Source organism: Aedes aegypti, chromosome 1, assembly GCF_002204515.2.
Source record: "Aedes aegypti strain LVP_AGWG chromosome 1, AaegL5.0 Primary Assembly, whole genome shotgun sequence".
Classification (NCBI taxonomy): domain Eukaryota; kingdom Metazoa; phylum Arthropoda; class Insecta; order Diptera; family Culicidae; genus Aedes; species Aedes aegypti.
The window spans coordinates 176,363,847-176,381,212 of NC_035107.1; the positions used below are offsets into that span (position 1 = coordinate 176,363,847).

Sequence of the window (17,366 nt, forward strand, 5' to 3'; positions counted from 1 at the left end):
AACGCTTTTGCACAAGCTCATCTTCCGACGATGGGGTAATCGCTTTGTCGTCATCGGAATTGTATCTTATGTCACTAACCACATTACTTTAAAACCGCTCATACCTATCTGGCGAAGCAGGTGCTAGTAATCAAAACAAAAATGGCAAGAGAAATTGAAATTGAAAACCTACGCGGTATCAATTGTACAACATCCAGTGAGTACCGAGTCGCCGGCACTGTTCAAAACCGGACTCGCATCGCAACCGGTGTGATGTTACCACCTAGTTTGAGGAACATGAAAACATGCCAAATAGAGCAACACAACGCAAGCTGTACGCCTTGAACGGCAATGGCAAACACTACAAGGAAAGAAGGGAAAACATCTGTTTGGTTAACAACCATAACGATCAAGTTTAAGCCATTTCCTTCTGACAAAACAGGGCTATCTGGTATGCTTACTGTTACGTTATGGGAATCAGGTAGGAATTTCACAAAATTGGGCACTCCTGTACCAACATATAACTTACTTGTATAATTTTTACACATTCTGAAAAATCGCTCCTATCATAAGAATTAGTAGTGAATTCTACTTCTGATGTTAATGAATGGAACCTGCATAACCTGGTGGTAAATAACTTCTACAATCAACTCTCCCTTACTCGATATTCTGTATCACGATATCGAGTTAGAGAACCATAGTAAAAGTTGGTTTTTAGTGCTAACTTGGTAGCCCCTTGTATCGCAATTGCACTGATTTTGTGTTCTGTAACTCGATGCCTCCCTTACTCGATTTTCCCTTCAATATCGAGTTGGTCTTAGGGAAAATCAATATAAACCACTCGGTCAACTCTCGTGGTTTATAAATAATCAATATAAACCACTACGGTCAACTCTCGTGGTTTATATTGATTTTCGCTAAGACCCACTATTATAGGAACGTGCCCCTAGTACTGATGCAAAAAAGCAAAGAATTAAGGTTTTCAATTATTTTCAAGTATTCCTTTACTGTCCATAAAATCATAACTGTCTTATAAGCAACAAGAAGACATTGAGAATAGGGACTATGCACCTGAAAAGAAAAGTAATCGCCTATCTCGATACGTGGGAAATTTCTTGCAAGAAATGCCCAAAAAAAGCATTTTTCTTTGATCGCAGTACGCAGTTGAAAAGACATGTCAATTCATATGGAGCTCACTGTAGAAAATTTCTTCACCATTTCTTCTGCAGAAATTTCAGGGTGTCTACTTATTTACAGTAATGAAATTCCCTGAGATTTCCAGGTTTTTCAGGTTTTAAAAGATAATTCCAGTTTAAAAAAATTTCTCAAAATATATGAATAGTTAATTTTTCATAATTAAATACTTATTTTTTTAAAATGATATCTTCGAAAATTAATTCAAATTTCAAAGTATTTATAAAAACAATAATTTATTTTGTTCTTAACGTGAAAACAATGGGAAACAAATAAAAAAAAAAATTGTGGTTTTTATTTAATTGCCACGAAAATCAAATATGTTTATCAAATGATCTGAAAGTACCTTTAATTATCAAAGTGATTTAAGAATAAACTAGTCTTTTCGAGCTTAAGAAAAAATATCCTTTCCATTAAAATGGGATTCAAATGACGTACTCACAATGTTTTTCTAGAGTACGTTTTTTCTATTTTTATTTTTTTTATTTTATTTTATTTTTTTTTTTTTTGAGGAAATCAGGTCTGAAATCCTACTAGGATTTCTGCATCGAAGCCAAATTTTTAATTTCCAAGAGCACAAAACTAGAGAACCTGACATTCATTCGCACTGAAAATTTGATTGATCGATTTGTCACCACCAACGAGTTTAATTTTCCGTGGTTTGGCTTCAATACAGCTTCACTAGAAAGACCTCCTAATTTATGATGAAATCTATATAAATAAAAATGGAATGATGTTTGTATGTCACGAAATGGCTTACGAACGGGTCAACGGATTTGAATGATTCTTTCTCAGTTTTGTTCGTCAAGGGTTCCGACGTGTTTGTGTCTATAAAAATCCCAGGATATTTACCAGGAGAGTTGAAAAAACGAGCGCGAACGAAACTGTCATTTTGTATGGAACGATCAATAGCGTTTTTCAACAGCCTACTTGATGGCAAGACGAAGTTTGCCGGGACCACTAGTTATTCATAAAATTAAAAAAAAAATCTCCAAATGATGTCCTACAAATTTTTTTAAAGAAAATGCTTGTACAAATTTGGACCGACTCCCTGAAGCTTGAATAATTTTTTGAATAATCCAAAGATATTGGGCCATTTCATTTGAAAAATTATTAGAGAAATGTTTGAACCGCAGCAACAATATTTTGATGATATGCTGGAGAAATTCCAAGAGAAATTTCTGTAGGAACCTAATGAGGATTGCTAGAATGGGAATTGGAAATTCCATTCTTGGAAATGTTTATAATATGATATATAATTCGAATAATGCATGAAGGATTTTTGGAGCAACTCCTGAGAGTAACCGTGCATGAATATTTGAAAAAATCCTTATGAAAATGCCTGGAATATATGAAGCATTTCGTGGAAACATGTCGAAACGATTTTTTCCAAAAGCTCAGGAATTCCACAAAAGTTTGTGGAAGCGTGGAGTGCTCAAGGATGTTTGGACCAAATTCTGAAGACATTCCTCTAACCATCCATTGCAAAATCGCTGGTAGCATCCCTGAAGAAATTTCTGAAAATAATCAAGAAGAAATCACTAGAAAAATTACCAGAATTCCTGAAGCATTCCTCGAGATCTGGAAAAAATATCATTAAGAACTTGTGGAACAGTCGCCTAATATGTTTTGTAGGTTTCTCTGGAACCTCTAACATTCTGTACCAGGATTCACTACAAGCCGATTAAAAAAGTGACTTTAGAGTAATTTTTATTAAAGTAGAGACTTTAGAGATCATAAACAAAACTGGAGACTTGCATTAAAATGATGATCAAGACAATAAAAATGCATACCTGAGAAATGTACTACTTTTCGTGCCTGTTGTAATTTTTGCTCTTTCTCTACAAAGTTTATTATTTTTGTACAACAGGCGAAAAAAACATTTTTGAACTGTACTTGCCTTTACCAATTTAGAAATCTTAAGTTCTGATCACCTGCCTAAACATTCTTCATGCTGATTAATTAAAAATTGTTAGAAGAACTGAACATGTCAACTAGCGTTTTGATAGCGGCGCAGCCGAAAAATTTTTTGAATGAGGAGATTTTTTGTCGCAAAAACGACATATTCTACGTTTTATTACTGTTTCGAAATAATTTCCCTGAGTGTAGCCAAAATTCCCTGAGAATTCCAGGTTTTTTCCAGGTTGGATAAAATTCCCTGATAATTCCAGGTTTTCCAGGTTTTTCCAGGTAGTAGACACCCTGAATTTGTACTTTTCTTGAGCTGAACATACAATCTCATACAATTGTTTATAATTTTCAAATACATTCCTGCATGCCAAATTCATTTTGCCAAATTGATTAGCAAAATATATAAACTTGAACACAATTCTTGTTATGAAATTGTCATTTTGGTTGAAAAATTATGTAGAGGATGTATTGCCTTAATATTTCATTATGGGACTGCACCAACTTCACATTTTTCCATAACATTTTCAATTTAAATTTTTTTATCTGTTATTTGCTATATGCGTAGTAAATCTAAAAAGTTGCAAATGTATTATCCATTACTGTATTTATATTAAACCAAGAATGAATGTTGCGATGAAAAAAATGTTGCTTAGAAACTCCATATGGGACAGTTATGATTGTATGCGCTGCTTATTAAGGTGATTATAACCACACCTTAAATTTTCAAGAGCAAGAGACTTAAAACCAAACAGCGCTCCGCGTTGAAAATTTATCCCATTGGTTACCACCAGCAAGCAAGCAGTTTGATTGATTTTCAACGTGAACTGTTGTCAGATTCTCCAGTCTTGTGCACTTGAAAATTCAAAGTTTGGCTTCATTTTATAATCACCTTAACCCTCTAATACCCAACCCCGCCTTTAGACGGGGTACACTTTGGAATTTTGTGTATTTTTTCGTAGCTCGGAAATTAAAATGATTTTATTTTTGGCCTTAACCTTGACTCATAACACGCATATAAGAAAAGTTTTTTATGATTTTTGAAACTTTTTTGTATTATTGAAAATTATTTGAAAAATTGTATTCTTATATAACCTACAAATGCCTGGGATTCATTCAACGTGTATTATAAAAAATCGTACCTTTTATATTTTTCTACGATCAACCTATTACAGAAGAAGAGCCTGATGGTATTGAAATGATTTCAAATATGTTTTTCCGTTAGTTACACGGAAAGTAAAAAATGTTCCAGAAAAAAAATATAAAATTCATATTTGCAAAAGTATAGTAAAAACTCAAATTTTTATTATTGTCAAAAATCAGTAACCAGAAGAGGCTTCAAGGAAAATATTGAAAAGGATAGGGATGTTCAAAAATAAAAATAATAAAAATCAAAAACCAAAATTCATAAATTTGCGAAGAAAAATAAAACATTGCCCAAACCGTGTTTAGAATGATTTTAGATAACGAAAAATAATATTTAGATCGAAAACAAAAATTTGGGTATTAGAGGGTTAAATACATTAATTTTCTTGTTAAAAGGGTAGTTCAATGAAAATTTCGTTTAAAGCGCTGAGATTCGCATTACCACTATTACTAGTTCAGCCACCCTACTTGATGTGAGAGCAGTACTCTGTCCACACTAAAACACACTGGCGGGAAGGGCACACATGATAAAGACAAAAACACAACTTACCCCTAGAAAAATATTTCTGCTTGAGTCAAATCCCGCGGCGTAGATTCTTGCTTTGTGACCATCACTTCGATCCACCAGGATTCGACAAGCGAATCTCGATATGGTACTCTGCAGGACTTTTGCATCTTTTTTATCACCGGGCAAGGTGTCCATTACCACAAAATCTATCGGTGACTCTGACGACCGGCCAACCTGTAAGGATAGAAGAGATGTCCAACAAATCAGTATCAATGAAAACTCCAATCGCAATCAACATAATCAAATACAATTGTATGTAAAGCGGCCATATTATATTATGATGTTTTGTCCAAATCAATTGAACAAAATAGAAACAATGGCCAACTCTCATACATGCAAGGCCGAACGAGTTCAAACTTCAGTTTTTACCACGTTGCTGCAGAAGCAAAGCAGGAATGAAACGGCTATTTGTTAAGACAAAGGCTGTTTCCCAGCATTTATCCATTTATTTCCTTCACAGTGACCTTAATTGAGACTAATCCACAATGTGGTGTTTTAAATCTGGTGTTTTATGCGACCAAACTGCACTGCACATTGAGATGGTTAAAAAAGATTTTTCTCCTCCTTGAAAATTCAACTGAGGGGGTTGAAAATTAAGAAAGCTTGGAAAAATAATGTGGAAATGATTATAAGAAAACCAAATTTAGCGTAAGATACACCGGGGTAAGTTGAAAGGTGTGGGACAGGATGAAAAGCAAAATTTTGAACATGATGGCAATAATTGTTTGCAAGTTTTCCTTCGCCAGAAGTTTGTTTCGATTGTTAACTTAATGTTAATAACTATACATACTTCTCATCATTATAAAATTTAACTATGATAACTTGCCAATTCATCTTGCCCCATCACCACGACAATTCTTTTGAATAATTCGCCGAAAACAACCCTTTTTAAATTTCCACTTTTGGAGTCTCATCCCACTTATGTATTGGAGAATTTCATACTATTTTAAAATCCTATAAAGACAGGACGGATTTTTTCCTAGTACTATGAAATTGAATAACATCGATAAGTGAGATAATATGATGCAGAGCTACTTGGGCACTTCCATGAATCACTTTGACATGGGGGGCTTGTCTCAGCCGAATTGTCTAAAACTTTGTCTTATTGCAGCCCATCAGTACAACGCATATTGTTACCAAATATGAGCTCAATAGCTTTAAAAAAAACTCCACTGCCACAGTCAATCGAAAGTGCCAAGTTGGTTTGTAATGGCATTCTTAACATTTCCAAATATTCATATTAAAATGTGGCAGGGGAATAGTACTAATTTTCGACCTACACGATTTTAGGATTTCTATACTAAGTCGGCCAAAATCGTATGAATGGGTCCAAAGTTGGTGCTTTTCCCCTAGAAGTTAAAAAAATCATCAAAATTTGAATCCTAATCAAATTTGTTTATACATGCTTCCGCCTTTCAAAGTATGAAATATTTTGTGTACTAACAAAAAAAATATAAAAGATTTGCATTTTTTGCAGTTTTGATCAGTGTTTCCGCGGACAGAAAAAAAAATTAGTTCTATTTTTTAAAGAAATTATGACAAAGTGATTTGATTTATAAATTCTTTATATGGTTCAAATTTGTGCATTATACCTAATCAATTGTATAAAATCGCTACATAATTGGACTCAATATTATCCTCAAAAATTTAATAAGACGTTTTGTTATTGTCTTAAGAAAATAAGTTAACAATTTAAAAATAGTTACTGCAGATAACAAGTCTCAATTTTAATTGAAATCTAAAAATTCTAATTGAGACTAAAATTCAATTGAATATTTTCTTTTTTTCTTGAGTTTTAAACTGTATTACTTCAGAAGGATTAAACATATTGGTTCAAATTTTGGAGGAGTATTAGTTTTGAACGATATGAAAAGTTATCGTTGAAAAATTCAAATGATCAAGTGATCCTGATCTCATTTTTATTAGAATCTATGAGGGACAGTCACAGTACTATTTTATCAGTGAGGAAATTATGCCACATAAGGCGTTCTTACAGTTTGCACCAAAAAATATATTGAGTATATCCCAAGTAATTACTTTCCCGCTAATTCGCCGTTTAGGGCTTATAGGGCTGTCATACAGCTAATAAGGGGCATATCAGCTCTGTAATAGCCCTATACAAGCACGGAAGGCGAATTAAAGTGCTATTTGGTTACTTGAGATATGGAATTCTATTTAAAAACCTCAGATCATTTTTTGGAAACAAGCTTTTATAAATGCGACAATTTGTATTCAATTTAACTCATAACTTTTGTTAAATAAGACAACACTAGTCTTAATGAGGGACAGTAAAATACACATATTGAATGATTTCATAATATATAATTAAAAAAAATCAAGACAGATCAGTATTCGAAATAATTTTTGTATTAATGTTAACAGTTCTCTCAAATAAAAATTCAGCTAAAATTTGTGTCAAAATACCGGTCAATTGCATAGTTGATTGAAAAAAAAAGCTTATCTAAATATGTCCGTCAGAATTGTAGCTATACTTTCAACTTCAGCGCTACTTGCTCGGTACAACTGATAGATATCGATTCAACAAATTCGAGGTGACTTATGTTTACAAAATTTTGACACAATTGCTGTTTTGTTGCAACGTGTAAAATTTCCGTCAACTGTTAAGTTCATTAGTTGATTTGAAGTGAAAGTTTAACAAGGATTTGAAAAATTGTACATGAATGTGCATATGGTTTTATTCAGAAAATAGAACCGAAAGTTCTTTCCAAACTATTGTCGTGTTTTGATCATTAAGCTCTTATATACTCAAATCTCAATCAGTATTGTATTGCAGCTATAAGAAACTCATTTGGAACTACTCAGAATACAAGTTTTAAATTTTCAGTATAAAACGTTTGAATAGTAATACCTGATGGAAATCCATCGAAACACAAAAATATCATAGCCAGAGCTGGACCCTACTTTTGGCACCAGGTTTTTTTTAAAGCTACAGAGCTCATATCCAATGATGGAAACTTGCCAACATGTCTGCTGAACCAGAACATTAACAAAACAAATTGCTCGCGAGCATCAGAGTACTGATTACTCACATCTGTCGTGCTCACGAGTAAACGAAGCTAAAGTGATTCATGAACATGTTCGGAGCTGTTCAAAGTCGTATATGTAACTCAAGCACGGGCCTAGCCGAGTGGTTAGATTCCGCGGCTACAAAGCAAAGCCATGCTGAAGGTGTTTGGGTTCGATTCCCGGACGGTACAGGATTTTTTCGTAATGGAAATTTCCTTGATTTTCCTGCGCATAGAGTATAATCGTACCTGCCACACGATATACGAATGCAACAATGGCAAATTTGGCAAAGAAAGCTCTCAGTTAATAACTACAAGAACACTAAGCTGAGAAGCAGGCTCTGTCCCAGTGAGGAGGTAATGCGAAGAAGAAGAACGATCACCACGATCGGCAATGTATCGCAAGTTATAATAAATCTGATAAATAGAAGCAGCGAACGAGACAATGATAAAATCCATTTTTTCGCTTGTTTATCGTTGAGGGTAGGTTTTTTACTTTACTGGCACGATAAACAATCCCCGAACTTTCGATAGGAATTATGCCCCCACGATTGGAGCTTGTTCAGAGGGGTTTTATCATGTACTGCAATCCCTCCGATCTGCTCATAGTTGAAGCAGTATACGATAAACAGTTTCTCATAATGTGCTGCATATTATGATAGTTACCGAAAGCGATTCGTGAGAGGTTCTCTCGATTTTCTCAGGATTCAATCCCTGGTCTCTAGAAATCCACCAATCAGGAATCCTTAACCTTTACGATGGAGTTAAATTGACTCCAAATTCAAATCGAAGTTATTCACGGAATTTCAATCGATTTTCGAGTTTTCTGTTGTTTTGAAAAGAAAATTTAATTCAGTTTTACTCAAGAAAATATAAAAAAAATCAAAGGCGGCGGTTCTTGGCAGGTAGGGGTTTTTGTAAGAAAGTTAAAAAGTGAAAATTTTAAACTTTAAACGCATTTATCTCAGAAAATATTTTACTAAAAATATTGACGATATTGACAAAATGTTCCGTAGGGAGCTATATGGCAAGAAGTCATTTGGCAGAAATAACTAAATGATCCAATGCCATTTGGCAAAACATAAAGAACATCCTATTCATAAAAAGAGCATAATTATGGTGGGATGCCTAATGGTCATTATACCAAATGGTCATGCAGTGTTTCATATAATTATGCCAAATATATTTATACCCACTCGTTTTATGCCAAATGACCTTATGCCATATGGACTCTCCAACGATATATTTGGCCTTAATCGTTAATAAGATAGTGAAAGAAGGATTCATCACTACATTGTGTAAAATTGAATTGAGTAAAATTACTGAAAGGTGGGTGTATCATTATGATATGCAAAATAATCATGAATATCTATGTATTTGTTTTGTCACATCAGACCTTAGTCTTCCGCATCTGTGACACACGCAAAGAAGAAAATTAATAAAATAAAGGGTATATATGCAGCTTTCTGGGGAATGGTAAATTCTGGGAATCAAGATTCCTGGGAAAGAGATTCTGGGGAATGGTTCATTCTAAGGAAGGAAATTCACATACTTCTTACTTACTGACAAGAGTAGGTATTTCAACTTTTTCCTTCGAATTTTTCTTCATAAAAATGAAAATTTCTCCTTACCAAATATGATTAGGAAAAAACAGATAGGGTCGGTGTTCCCTTAGTGGACAGTCCCCTATAGTCGCACTAGTGACTTTTCACGGCCGTTTTGCTATAAATCTTTTCAAAACATTTTTTGACATGAAGGTCAGGACCTATTTATCTAAGTACCATTGCTCAAAATATGATCGAAAAAAATATTTTTGCTTAAAATTTGAGCTCCCTTGCGCCTATAGTAAACCTATTGTTCCTATAGTAGCACTACTGAGAGAAACTATTTTTTATTATACGAAATAATTGATGAATTAATAACATTTTTTACATCAAACGAAAACTTAAGATCCACACTTTGTAGGAAAAATATAAAAGTTTTGTAAAAATACGGTTTTAATAAGTATTTTGCCGACGCCGTGATGCTAGTGCTACTATAGGAACAGAAATTAGAAATAGTGCTACTATAGGCACATGTATTCCTATAGTGGCACACGCGATACAAACATTTGAGTTTTCGTAGGTTTTATATTTTTCCCACAAAACCAAGATAAAAAGCTATCAGATGATGTAAAAATAATGACGCTAGCATTATTTTTCGATTTTATACGAATTTTTGTTCTTAGCTATGCGGCTATTGGTACATCGACCCTATATTTATTTGAGATGTTTGCAGCCCGAGACTGGCTCATATCTCTATGTGATACAGAGAAACACAAGCAAGTTCATCTACCCTATTCATTTAAATTTCAGTGCAATAAAAGAAGTTAACTAATATCATATTAAAAGATTTTATAAATAATGGATTGTTCTCAAAAATATCCAGATTTATTGTGGAAAAATATTTATTAGCTAAAGAAATATTTTGAAATCTAATAATTTTCTGAGATGAATTATTAAACTTTAGTTCAATACTTCAAATCAAATAAGTTATTCAAAAAAATACCGCTGACAGTAAAAGAAAAGATTCAGAAAAATATTTCACCGCATCATTAATCGATAATTGATAAAAATAAAACTGTTTTTTTTTTAATCATAGTGTAGTGAAGTAGTAATTGTATCATCAATATTTCATAAAACATGAAAATTAATACTATTTGTTCCAAATCACAGGTGCTTAGGGGAATTAGGGGCATAATGGACACGTTAAGCAAATGTTCGTTTTAAGACCCTTTAATGGCAATGCTTTTAATTTACCCCCCGCTAGTTTTCAAGTTTGATGTTAGTACGACGTGCCAAAATTCATTCATAATGATAAAAATCATATCATATGTCAGAAAGGCGAGATAGAAAATTGGGTCGAAAACAAGGCTGGTAAAAAGGTATCGGGGCGAAATGAACACCTGCATGAAATTTAGTTATTCCAATACATTCAATGACTGTCAATCATTCCGAAATGCAAGAGGGCTCTCCCTCAATCATAATAGCTAAAAAGAACCTTTCTGGGTTCGTTACTTTGCTCAAAAATTAGATTCTTCCACGGTCTTGCTTATATGCCAATTTGAAACTGAGAAAAATTTCAAGTCAAATTTTGAAGAACAATTGAAGCAAAAAATAAACTTTTATACCGTCAAACACTTCAAATGCATTACAGATTTCATGCAGTGAATGAACTTTAGATGAAATATGCGTATTACCAGATATTGAGAGGGTGTCCATTTCGCCCCGTATGTTCATTATGCCCCTAATCCCCCTACTTACAATAAAATCAAATATAAGGACTTTATATAACATATTTTATTTTAGTTTGTTAATTCAAAATTATTTTCCCGGTGGCCATATCATATTTCCGTTTTCCCGTCTTTTTCCCGATGGATTAAAATTCTTGTCTTTTTCCCGGGTTCCTGGCGACTCCACTAAAAATCTCTTATGGAATCTGCTAATTACTTTTTGAATCATTTTCCATAGAACTTTCAAGTATCTGGTAAATTATCGCCTCGATTCCCGTTAGATGTTCCCTTCTAGATTTTTTTTTTCAAAAATCCAATCATATTCCAAAAGATTTCCTTTGAATCCTTTCTGTCAGAAATTCACAGAAGATTAAACAAGAAACCGGTTAAAATTGTGAGAAAAATGTACCCCAGATACCTCCTGAAAACCAATGTTTTTTTACAGGAATTTGCTAAAAAATACAATTAACTAGGGCATTCCTAATACAGGTCGGACTCGATTATCCGGAGTATCGATTTTTCTTTCACTCCGGATAATCGAATCCTCCGGATAATCGAATCCTCCGGATAATCGAATCACTAAGAAATAAATTGAAATCTTCGATTAAAGGACATAAATATTATCTTTTTTGTTGTTTCATCTGTATGATATATGACATAGCCAGAAATTATTTCTAGGAACAGTAGGGGTCTTTACAAGAAAAAAAAACAAATTTTGATCAGCAAAACAACTTTTTCATACCCTCCTTTTCTTAAATACGTTCAAAACTTCAAAACCATTCATATAGTATATTGCAACACCAAGTTATCTCAGATTTATGTATAAAAATTGAAAAACAAGAACATCAAAAAAGAAATTCCGGATAATCGAATCCCGGATAATCAAGTCCCCGCATAATCGAGTCCGACTTGTATCGATATTTTGTTGAATGACATAGTAACTTGTAGTGTTTTCTTCAATTATAGTTGATTTTTGAAACCTTGGAAGCAGTTTACGTTCCAGATGCTAATATAATACATATTGGTCAAGATACTGTAAACCTTGAAGTTGAACTAATTGTTTGCGAATCGTAATGAATTAAAACTTAGGCAACTAAGCGTTACAGTGATTTTGTTCGATTAAAATATATCATATGATATTGCGATATATCGATATGTTGAATCAATATATCGGTGGTATCGATACCTTGATTCGAATATTGTATTGCGCATTTCTTTCACCACTGGACTATCGCAGAAATTTTTACAAGTGCGGAAATGCTAATAAAAGTGCGCGATTGCGTCAAATCGAGTCGGTATCTTCAGCGGGGTTATTCCTCCCAGTCCATAGAATAAGTTCTCTGAAGACGCCAACATGATTTGATGCAATCCCGCATTTTTATTCGCATTTTCGCACTTATGGAGCCTCATTTCGCAGTCCAGTAGTGAAAGAAATACACAATACCAAATCAAATTTCGATATTTCGCAATATTGGGACGTCCCTAAATTGTACACACTAAACACCGTAATTTCGTCGGAATCCGTTAACTGTAAAAATTTACCGTACTCCGTTAATTTATTTCACCGAACTGTTCAGCTGTTGAGCTTTCACAGGAATCCGTGAAATAATTTAAGTGTGTACTATGAAATGAATGTAAATTTTTAGATAAAACCGACATGCGCTATTTTTTGGTGGATAGATCCTTTCTAGTTTAGTCGATTTACCGAATTTTTAGCTTTTAAGCTTATCACAATGTCATATAAACAATAAAGTTTTCGCAAAAAAATGTTTCCTTGCACCAGTAGTTGCCGTCGTTTTTTGAATAGATGTATAAAAATGAAGAAAACTTCCAGAGATGATCTTCATTTGAAAGATTTTAGTTGTTGCTCCGAGGAAAAAATATTTAATACATAGGATCAAACCCTTTGGTTTAAAATCACTTGCATCATTACCGAACGGCTACTACTAGAACACTACCGCAACTACTAGAGCACGTGTACCAATGGTGGCTCAAGCAATTTCATGCTCAAAACACAATTTTATCACTCTTTTTATTCTTTCCCTTTATAGTAGAGCTTGAAATATTTCGATTGACGCCAAAAGATCTCTCTTAGGACTTTTCGTTATTATGTTATAAATTGTTTTGCTTGAGCAATCCATTATTGGCACCCTACAATACTTGTTCAAATAAAAACAAGCTTTTGAGCATCACAACTGTTAAGAATTTTGTCGATGTGTATTCTTCAACACATAAAGTTTGAATTATGTGATCAATTATCAAATACCGTGAAGGCCCCATACTCTGCGCACTTAAGGCTTTTCAAATTTCAAACAGCTGTAATTAAATGAGAACAAAACACAATCCTCTGAAATTTTGGGAGCAAATACTTATTGATTTCATGTATAAGGAAAAAATATAAAAGCTTCACTAAGTAATGATTTTTATTGCAAATTTTTAATTTTTCTCAAGGGTGTCCGTGTTCCTAACTCTGCGCACTCATTTTTGCAATGCTTCTACGCATTCAGGCTCCTAACTCTGCGCACTCGATACATTATTTATAACAGTTGAAGTATTTTGCTAAAAGCATTACTAGCATTCAAACTCTGAATTAATCTTAATTTTCTTGCTTTATACACACTTAGATTAAAATACTGGGGTCGGTAAAATTTTACTGGGTTTTGGAACTACCGAAAAAGTCAGTAAAATGAAAACTGTCGCCACGCGTAATTCAAAAGCAAATTTCACCATGTTTTATTTTTTATCGATATATGATATAAAAAGAAAGCTGTCTGCAAAATTTCAGTGAAGAAATTCTGTTTTTTGATTTCTGACTATTTTTTTAGTTTACTGACTTTTTCGGTAGTTCCAAAACCCAGTTATTTTTACCGAACAGATTGAGTGTGTACGGCTTTACGTCCCCAGTGGAGCGTGGAATGTCTCTAACATAGAAGTTTATTAAGTGAAGTGAATTTTATCTTTAATTCAATCCATGATAATTACTATTACTGAATGCCATTAAGTACAACTCTCAAAATAATCGAAATCATCATATGATTTCCAAAACATGTAATTAACTTAGTTTTCTAAAATCGAAAGCAACATACAAAAAGGGTACAAACTACGTCTTTTTTGCATTCTTCCTTGGCGTGTAAAGGAAAATTAGCTTTGACTGTTTATGTATTTTCACTAGAAAATATAAAAACCAAATTTTCTTTGGTTCGGTCCGGGTCCGGGTTTGAAGAAAATTAATAAGAACCTGGTTCTTGTTTGTTATATGTGAAACCCGAACATTCCTACTAAATACGAAGAATAGTTTAAGCGAATGGGTATATCCATTCTTAATGTATTGTTCATCACTCAATCGAGAAGTATCGCCGCCTTGTATAAGCGTGACGATTCATATTTCAGATCAATAATAGTACTTTATTGGCGTTTCTATATAGCAAATACGATTAAACCTCGATGTTCCATTACTGGATATTGACTCATGAAACTATACAAAAAACCAAAATTATTCTATTGCATGGTTAGGGAGCATTCAAAAATTACGTCCATCGTTCAGGGAAGGAGAAGTCTACGAAAATGTGACAATGCATCCATTAGGTACTGTTAAAATCGCGACAAAGGGCGGAGTGTAGAAATCCTTAAAATATGTTGGACGTCATTTTTTAATCTTCCCTTACTATGATGGTCCCCTTAAACAATTTACCAAAGCATTTCCATTCCATATCTCGATGGTGTCGACAAGTCGATGGTTCCCTTCAATATCGACCTCTGAAGGGTTGATTGTATGTTGAAAATAACGTTTTATAACTGCTGCGCATAGTAAGGGACATAGTTGAAAAATGGTTCCTTACTATGCGCACTTAAGAAGAATAAGAAAATGAAGAGAAAATAAGTTGCACTTTACCAGTGATGAATGCTCGATAAATAAACTAGTGCCTACATACTAAAAATCAGAAATATATTCTCTTTAACTTGATTCAAATGACTTAAGTGATGAGGTACTCCCTTAGCATTTTTGCTAACGGGCAGTCAATTTGGACGTTTTTTAATAATTTTAAAGCTATTTTATTTTTTATTACAGTAATAAACATAAATTTGTCAAGAAAATTCTTCGCGTACTTTTTTATTACTATTGTGTCAATATATGGATAACAAATTTTAAACAAAAATTTAAATGATTTACCAGATTTTGGTGGATTTTGGTAAAAGTGCGCAGAGTTAGGGGCCCTCACGGTAAATCGCCATACAAGCTGGTTAACTTAGGTGCCCAGATAGCCGTAGCGGTAAACGCGCAGCTATTCAGCAAGACCAAGATGTGTGGATCGTGGGTTCAAATCGCACTGATCGAGGATATTTTCGGCATGGAAATTTCCTCGACTGCCAGGGCATGCATTACAGTAAGTAGAGTGCCAATCCGTTCCATGTTATAACTCTATGGTAGGGATTCTGCCACTGTATTCGCCACTCTAAGGAAACATTTTTTTTTTTTCAAATTAATCAAAAGATTGCGAGTATCGGTTCACCTACCCTTTACGGCCTTGCTACGATACCAATTTATAAAACTATGCAGAGACTGGCCGACTTCGATGAAATTCTTATGAGCCAACTGTCGCTGCATGTGTGACATTTTACCCGGGAAAAATAACTGGGAGTAACAGAATTGAATGAAAATGTCACTGCGCAACATAGTTATAATTCTATTTATTATGCAGACATCTTGCAGACTACTTCTTGCAATTATTTTTCGATTCATTTTGCACTTTCTTGATAAACCGAAACTCTGATATGAGTTACATGCACTTTTCTGAAAAAGTTTGAGACATCCTCAAAACTAACATACAAATGGTTTTCGTCCACTGGAGCCGAACTCATAAAGAAATGCCCGGAGATCTAGCCGGAGATGCTTGCCTGCATCATCCAACTGGGCTCATTTTAAATATTTTAATAAATTTGGATTGCCTTTCGTGAAATTTCAAAGGGCTCTAGAAAAAGGATCTTCAAATTTGTATTTAGATTAACAAAAACTAAACTCAGAGGTTTGGATTTTTATAATTGTATGACGATGATATCCTATTTAGCATTTATCAAGTTATCTTCTTCTTACTGGCATTACGTTCTCACTGGCACAGAGCTCGCTTCTCAGCTTAATGTTCAATGAGAATTCCCACAGTTATTAACTGAGAGCTTTCTTTGCATTTTTGCATTCGTATATCGTATGGCAAGCACGATGATACTCTATACCCAGGGAAGTCAAGGAAATTTCCATTACGAAAAGATTCTGGACCAACTGGGAATAGAACCTCCAGCATGACCAGCAAGGGTTGTACAAAAAATAGGTAAAACTGTTTTCACTAACCTGAAACATATCCGTATCTGGATCTTCTTTGTACTCTACGATGACCGCCTGATTTCGCGACAATGTGTACGATATGGAGTGCTGTTTCGCGTCGAGTATTGCCTGTGATGTCTGAGGTGATTGTACGATGTAGTGTTTTGACCGTTTGACGCCGTTTGGATCACCACGTTTGTATAGCACAAATTTGGATCGTCGGCGTCCACGGTCCCCTTGTGGTAGAAAGCCATTATATCTGGAATAAAAAAGGGAAGAAATTGATGAATAAGTTTTCTTTCGTGTATTTACAATTATGAATATTTATGATTTGTGGAGCAAGAGCCGATCAGTGTCATCGGAAAGCTTTCAAACCTGGGTTTGTAAAAACAATATGAAAACTACTGAAAATTATCTTTAGCGTATCGGGGACGGACCTGGTGTAGTGGTTAGAACACTCGCCTCTCACGCCGAGGACCTGGGATCGAATCCCATCCCCGACATAGTCACTTATGACGTAAAAAGTTATAGTGACGACTTCCTTCGGAAGGGAAATAAAGCCGTTGGTCCCGAGATGAACTAGCCCAGGGCTAAAAATCTCGTTAATAAAGTCAAACCAACCTATCTTTAGCGGACTTTGGGCAAGTGTAATATAGGGGCAAGTGTACCACCCTTGCTTTTTATAAAAACTACAATATATATTTTCCCTTTGAGCTTAACAATATGTTCCCTAATAATTCACGATACAATGATCAAAATATGATGAAAACTGCTCTATTTTTCACGTATTTACATCGACTTTTTCAAAAACAACCATATTTGAGTGCATTTTTATAAGATTTCGTTGTTTCTAAATAGCATGGTAAATGATAAATTATTAACAGATTTTTTTAACGTACTGTACATCGAGAAACTGTTCAAATGTATAAGTTATTGTGGCATTTGAACGAAAAAAAT

At 34.1% G+C, this 17,366-nt stretch overlaps 1 protein-coding gene across 4 annotated transcripts in view; it reads right to left on the reverse strand.

The window, feature by feature from the left end:
• Nucleotides 1–17,366, reverse strand: part of LOC5574577 (protein pellino) — a 127,695-nt gene that overhangs the window by 16,959 nt on the left and 93,370 nt on the right. For all 4 annotated transcript variants that reach the window (XM_021853746.1, XM_021853729.1, XM_021853735.1 and 1 more), the window contains exons 4-5: nucleotides 16,437–16,668; nucleotides 4,778–4,969 (exon numbers count right to left, since the gene is read on the reverse strand). In XM_021853746.1, coding sequence (XP_021709438.1) covers nucleotides 4,778–4,969; nucleotides 16,437–16,668 — 424 coding nt within the window. The remainder of the gene's footprint in view (nucleotides 1–4,777; nucleotides 4,970–16,436; nucleotides 16,669–17,366) is intronic.